Source organism: Lepeophtheirus salmonis, chromosome 6 (assembly GCF_016086655.4).
Source record: "Lepeophtheirus salmonis chromosome 6, UVic_Lsal_1.4, whole genome shotgun sequence".
Lineage (NCBI taxonomy): Eukaryota > Metazoa > Arthropoda > Copepoda > Siphonostomatoida > Caligidae > Lepeophtheirus > Lepeophtheirus salmonis.
Window position 1 is genome coordinate 36413792 of NC_052136.2, and position 7744 is coordinate 36421535.

At 36.3% G+C, this 7744-nt stretch overlaps 1 protein-coding gene across 1 annotated transcript; it reads right to left on the reverse strand.

Annotated features, from left to right (window-relative positions):
* Positions 1 to 301: 301 nt before the first annotated feature.
* On the reverse strand, positions 302 to 5460 carry LOC121119841 (uncharacterized). The gene is made up of 3 exons (XM_040714641.2): positions 3721 to 5460; positions 1287 to 3668; positions 302 to 1225 (listed from the first exon to the last, which is right to left on the reverse strand). The coding sequence occupies exons 1-3, from the start codon at positions 5318 to 5320 to the stop codon at positions 897 to 899; spliced, it is 4311 nt and encodes a 1436-aa protein (XP_040570575.1). The 5' UTR covers positions 5321 to 5460; the 3' UTR covers positions 302 to 896.
* Between the last annotated feature and the right edge of the window lie 2284 nt (positions 5461 to 7744).

Here is a 7744-nt window from a genome sequence, read left to right on the forward strand (position 1 = left end):
TATATTGGACCCTACCAAAAATAAATTTATTTTATTATTCAATAAAATGTTCAGAGTATCTTATGCAAATTCAAATTCACTGGAAGAACGGCACTGCCTCATAATTATTTCCAAATAATTGATGGATCTATAAAAAGATCTTCACAAGAATGTAATTGTTATGTTTTCGGAGTGAGTTTACAACCACATTATGTGTGATTCATGATATAATAATCACTTGAAATATAGTTGTAATTGGGCAAAAATGGCTTACAACCCTAGAAATAACTACTCATCCGAATAAAGAATGAATTAAAACACATTTTTGAGATATATCCTTGATAGGATTACACGTTTATTTGATCAATAATAATAATTGATTAATTAATAACAATAAATTAATAGTTATACTAAGTCAACTTAGAAGGTGGAAATAGATATTTATATATATATATAGGTAAATTGTACATATTATTTTGTAGAAATAGTGGATAATAGTATTTATTGGAATCTAAAATGATTTTACATTTGTAAAAAAAAAAAAAAAAAATAACAAAGTATGATACAATTTTGTATTTTTCTTTTCTTTTTTGCGTCTCTCCTTTCAAAAAGTGAAAGCTCAGTTAATACTATACATATAAAATTTGATTAACAAAAATTTGAGGGCACTTTGAACATTTTTTTATTTATCTTAATCTATTTTTGAGCTAGGAATAGATACAGAGGGCGAAAAAAAAAAATGTTAAAGCTACAGAATTCCATATAATGGATAATAAGTAGATTGATACATATATTAACTCCAGGAGATATGTTTAATATAAAATATCTCATCTTGGAAGGGAATTGAAATAAGTAATTAGAAAAAAAGAAAAAAGATCAACAAAATAGGGAAATTATTGTAACCTAAAAAATGACATCTAATTCTTTGGATATTTCCTCCAAATGATGCCCCCTTGCCTTCTCGCTTGGATCCGTTTGGACCAGTCCTTGGAGCTAGTTGAATATCGTGAGGACTTTCTTTTATTACGGGCTTCGTCCTTATCATCATTATTCTTATCTTTCTTACTATTTTTGCTCAATTTGGAGCTCTTCTTATTTTCTGGAGGTTGAAAGGGCTCTAGATCAGGGACTTGAGTGAAGAGTCGTCCGTCTCTGAGAGCCGTTGGTGCACCATAGAGGGTAGAAGGAGCTTCCACATCCAGTTCCTTCCCTCTATTTGCGGTGGACTCCTTTTGGTTAGAGCTTCCTATAAAAAAAAGTCAATGATATAAACTATATATTATTTTGTGTGAATTTGAGTAACGTACTTCCTGTTAGGTCTAAATCTCCAGCTGAGAAATTTTCGTCGATTCCATTGGATAAATCTACTGAAGAAGACCCTGACACAAGATCAATTTCGATTGGTTTTTTGGTAACAATGGCCGTAGGAGTTGTTGAGGGGCGCGTGTATGAAGCCACATTGTCTCTTAAATTATTGAAGAGGGGCTTTCCATTAACTTCTTCCTCAGCAGAGACTAGTTCTCCTTCAGGGGCTACATTGCGGAAACTATTGATAGTTGAGCCACTTTTTATGTCCTCAGGAGTTATTACAAAAGACCCAGGATTACCAGATTCCTTCTTTATTTTATTGCTGTCATTTTTCTTTGGGCGTGCAGTTCGGGGATTGATAATATCGTACTCTGACTCCTTTTCTTGACTTATACTTTCCAAATTATTTTGGCCAATAGCCTTTGAAATCGGTAATCCATAACTATCCACAGGCTTTTGAGCAGGTAGAGGTGATGATTGAACAGAGGGAGTATCAGTTTTTAAGGGGTTGGTCTTTGGGATATCAATGTCATTAGATGGAATGGGGGATACAGTGGAAATTGTTTTAGTTATGCCACCGGAGGATTCAGAGCCCAAGGGTTCTCCTTGAGGAGAGCCGTAGCTTGATTTGGGAGCATCAACTTCGGGTGGAGTTATTGATTGAAGGTTTATATTAGCCGAGGCGGATTTTTGAGAGGAAGTGTCACTTGGCACTGAAAGAGGAATTCCAAATGAACCTTCACTTTTGGTAGATCCAGAAACCGATTCAGAGTCAACTGAACTTCTAGCAAATGAGGAGGCGTCAATGGGACCTTCTTCAGGCTCACCATATGAGTCTGATGAACCAGTGGCTGAATTTGTATTAGATGATACCTCGGCAACTTGAGTATTTTGATTTTGAGAAGAAGAGCCAATGGGGGCACTCTGAGGTTTGCCATAAGCATCAGATGTAGCAACGCCGGTTGAAGATGAGGTACCGGGGGATATAGTTTCAACAGACGCAGATGGATCGCTTAGAGGTGTACCATAGGAATCAGACGAAACAGATTCGCTGGAGGATGATAACGATACGATAGGGGAAGGACTAATCTCACTAGTTGAACTAGAGGAGGAGGTAGCTGATGTAAGAGGAGTACTCTGGGGCTCACCATAGGAATCCACTGGAGCTTCTTGTGAAGAAACTGGGGAGGAGGAGTCATCAGTTGATTGCGAAATTGGTGTAGCCTGAGGTTTGCCATAAGAATCTGAGGTGGATGAAACACTGGTAGTTGCATCATTGGAGGAGATTCCAGGAGAGGACTCTGACGCTGCAATAGTCGAGGAACCAGTAATGCTAGCGGTTGAATCTGAGGAGGTGATTGGACTTCCAGCAGGTTCACCATAAGAATCAGCAGACCCGGAAGATGAAACGGAATTTGTATTTCCACCAGATGATGACGATAATCCAGAATTAACAACAGATGTTGAATCTGAGGAGGTGATTGGACTTCCAGCAGGTTCACCATAAGAATCAGAAGACCCTGAAGATATGATTGAATTGGTATTTCCAACAGATGATGATGATGCTCCAGAATTAACAACAGATGTTGAATCTGAGGAAGTGATTGGACTTCCAGCAGGTTCTCCATAAGAATCGGCAGACCCGGAAGATAAAACTGAATTAGTATTTCCACCAGATGATGATGATGCTCCAGAATTAACAAAAGCTGTTGAATCTGAGGAGCTAATTGGATTTCCAGCAGGTTCTCCATAAGAATCGGCAGACCCGGAAGATAAAACTGAATTAGTATTTCCACCTGATGATGAGGATGATCCAGAATTAATAAAGGCTGTTGAATCTGGGGAGCTGATTGGATTTCCAGCAGGCTCCCCATAAGAATCAGCAGACCCGGACGATAAAACAGAATTAGTATTTCCACTAAATGATGATGATGATCCAGAATTAACAAAAGCTGTTGAATCTGGGGAGCTGATTGGATTTCCAGCAGGTTCCCCATAAGAATCGGCAGACCCGGACGATAAAACAGAATTAGTATTTCCACTAAATGATGATGATGATCCAGAATTAACAAAAGCAGTTGAATCTGGGGAGCTGATTGGATTTCCAACAGGTTCCCCATAAGAGTCAGCAGATCCAGAAGATGAGAATGAATTAGTATTTTCACCAGAGCTTACAAAAGATGTAGCTCCATCAACAAATTGTCCTGACGAAGAAGATGATGATGAAAATACTGAATTGGGAGTGTCTGAAGAGATCAATTGAGATTGACTATATGAATCAGATGCTGATACTCCAGAAGAAAAAGAAGAAGAGGTGGGTGGACTATTAGCCACATTGGATGTGAATGTATCTACAGGCGAAGCTTCAAAGATTTGATTACCTGTGAATACATTCTTAAGTGAATAAATACACGCATAGAGACAATCACTTACCTTGTGAAGTACTTTGAGAAATTTGAAAACTTCCAGAAGATGGTAAATTAGTTCCAGAAACGAAGTTGGTTTCACCAATGACTGATCCAGAAGGAGTTCCATATGAATCACTTGCTGGAGCAGAGACTATTTGACCACTAGATGATCCAAATGATTGAGTTCCACTAGATAATCCAAATGATTGAGCTCCACTAGAAGATCCAAATGATTGAGTTCCACTGGAGGATCCAAAAGATTGAGCTCCAATAGAAGATCCAAATGATGGAGTTCCACTTGACACAAATGATCCGGAGTTATCATTTGAAGTTGATACTATGACATTACCAGTTGACACAAAGTTATTATTGCTTCCACCTGAAGTAATAACTGACCCTTGAGGGGAGCCGTATGAGTCTGAATCAGCTGCAGAGATAATTTGACCAGGTTGAGACACAAAAGAATTTGAATTCGGCACTAAGTTTGAGCTAGAAGGAAAATTAGAAGATGATCCTAGGGTGACAGTTATGGATTGAGAAGGATTTGCACTTCCAGAGTTAATAACTGAGCCTTGAGAAGATCCAAAAGAACTTCCTACTGGAATATTAACAGATGAACCACTGGTAATAATGGATCCCTGAGGTGACCCATATGAATCAATGGCAGGAGCAGCTGCACCTGTACCAGTAATGATTTCATTAGAAGCAAAGTTTGAGCCAGAGGATTGGGCGAATGATCCACCATTAGATATGGATGAAGAGCTGATGATTTGCCCTTGTGAAGATCCATATGAATTAATATTGTTATTGTTGAAGGATATAACTGGGGCTTGAGGAGTATCAAAAGTTGATCCAGTGTTGATGACTGGTGCTTGAGGGCCTCCATAGGAATCAATGTTCCCTGAGTTAATATTGTTATTTCCACCAATGACAGGAGTTTGAGCACCTCCATAGGAATCAATATTTCCAGTATTAATGTTGTTATTTCCAATGATTACAGGAGCTTGAGGACCTCCATAGGAGTCAATGTTACCCGTGTTGATGACTGGTGCTTGAGGACCTCCATAGGAATCAATATTTCCAGTATTAATATTGTTATTTCCACTGATTACAGGAGCTTGAGGACCTCCATAGGAGTCAATGTTACCCGTGTTGATGACTGGTGCTTGAGGACCTCCATAGGAATCAATATTTCCAGTATTAATATTGTCATTTCCACTGATTACAGGAGCTTGAGGACCTCCATAGGAGTCAATGTTACCCGTGTTGATGACTGGTGCCTGAGGACCTCCATAGGAATCAATGTTGGGAGCAGGGGCAGCTGGCCCAGTGTGAATTGAGTTGTGTGAATGACCACCATTGTTGCCGCTGCCACCTCCTCCATTGTAAGAAGGTTTAGAAGGAGCACCATAATGTGGACGAGGTCTTTTGTGTTGTTTGATGTTTCGACCTCCACGTTTACCAAAGATTTTATCAACAATGTTTTTAAAGATATCAACGATAGTTTTTATGGTTCTTTTTTCTCGGTGATGTGGTTTGAGAGCAGAGGAATAGACAGAATCTGTGCATAAAAGCATCAGAGTTATTGCCGTAAGGCAAAGTCCAAAGATTGTTAAATACCTCATGATTTAACTTTTTTTAAATTTCAATATGTATTAAGATATATGTATGTAAGGAAGTTGGACTCGCTCTATCTATAAATAAATTCAATAATTGAGCATATCAATTCAACATTCAACAACTTAAAAATAAATAACTTTTGGAACCTTTCTAGGTTGAACCAATATCGGCAACTGAAGAAGAAATTTTAATATTCGACCGGATTATTTTTCTTCGGAAGGTTCCTTCGCTCCCGCGTTTTTTCCATTACAAATGATCGCCCATTTATTGTACGCTTTTGACGCATTTTTTTGATATGGTATGTATATATTGTATGTTATTTTTTTTTTTTTTCAAGATGAATCTCCCTTATTCTTCTTCTTCATGATTTCTTTTAGACCTTGAAACCTATTTCAACTACTTATTTACTGCTCACCCCCCCTCATGTCTCCTCTTCTTTTCTAACTAACCAAATAAGGATCGTGCTTTTTTCCATAGATTTTAACATAAAAATTTATGACAATTTTATTATCTGGCAAAGACAATATTTTTCCTCTTTTTTCTACCGAAGGATCAGGGACATATACCCATCCATGTAGAATGCAGGAATGAGTTGAATACGGATTCCTTGACTTCGTCATAATGTTTGTCATATGGTGCCCTTTGCGAAATCTGTTTTTTTTAAACACTACATACATAGATGGGTATGAATCTGACGTAAGAATGCCTCCCCAATACCATCTGTCGTACTCCACGAAAGAATTAATAATGAATATATAAGTTCATTATACTCTAATGCAGTTAATTTATGACTCTGTTTCCTTTAATATAGTTTTTCAAGGAACTGGAACAAATTAGAATAAATGTTTCTTTTGCAAGGAATGTGAGATTGTTTGAGTGTTGAAACTCTTTTAGGGTGGTTTGTTAGAGTATTGAAAGTAATATATTATATGAATAAAGTACCTAATTGGTAATAATTGTAATTGTTTCAAATTCTTTCAAAGATATATTTTGAGCATTTTGTTTTTTTAAAGGAAATATTTTGAATTTTTGTAGTTCTTTGATTTAAATTTTATTTGCTGTTCCTTTGCCCTGAATAAAACCGGACATAGCATGCATTCCTAAAAAAAAAAGTCCTAAGACGCTTCGCAGAGGTTGTCAAAGGAGGACTCTTCTCGTTGTGTGTGCTGAAATATCTATCAGACAAATTATGACTAGAACAAGTATATTGTACAAGTCGGAACTCAAAAATGAGATACATAATTTAGTGTAGACTTGCTCTGTGGTTCATGCAATAATTGAGTATCCCTTGTAGGGTCAATATATTAAGGATGTAATTTTTGACCTTTTTCTGAAAACTACTAATTAATTATAAGCATTTTGTGGCAAATTATGAACTTCTAATGCACACAGTGATATTGCTCTTAAATACATAATAAATGATTAATTTTAATTCATTAAAACGAATAAGTAACACCATTATGTTACTATGAGTTAAAATGACCATGGTAATAGTCAAATAAAGCGTGTTGAGACGTAGAAATTGTAACTTGTATAATTTTTTGATACAAATTACAACATGTATTTACATTCCAACTGGTACACAATATACGCATATTTGAATTGCTTAAAGTCCAATGAAGTTTGTAGGTAATGATGTGACAGTCCTCAACCATTCAATTATGCATTAAATGATCATCATTTATGATAATTTTTGAATGATTTTTACTACAATACAGTCTTGCCCGTCTGGAATGTATTTAAAAAACGCTGCTTGTAAAATATTAAGCCACACCTGAAATATAGTACTGATAATTGAAGATGACCGAACATGCATTTTGGAGTCACAAAGGGACCATTTTTAGACGTCATGTCCCATCCCAATTATAAAAATATCGGTCATTTGTTGTAGTTGTATTTTTTCATAGCTCACAATGTATCAAAAAAAATAAATATATATATTTATACTGCACCATGATTTCAATCGTTTAAGGGGTTGAGAAGTAATCAAAGTATACTTTGCCTTAAATGGCCCTAAAGATTATATATTAATATGTTTTTCTACCTTCTATATTTTCATCATATTATGAGGTGTTTTTAGTAGAACTAATTAAAGAGGGAAACTGTTTTTGTGGAATCCATTTTTAGGCATCCTTCGCTTTTAAGACATAGTGTATTTATCGATAAAGCTTGTTGTAGATCCACCAAGACTCGGTCTTTCAAATCAGAGGTTAATGAACTACTGCCCGTAACGTTCATTCATCTGCTCATTGACGGAAGTTGAGCTATTTGATTAATCGGAGGAAAAACAAGGCTCTGATATAATTTATATTCATATTTAACACTTGATTGTATATCTCAACCTTTCCTTTGAAAAGAAGAACGGATCGAAGTGAGTTGATATGTAAATTAAAAATGAATACTATTGCTGTTGACTTTAGGCAGTCCCC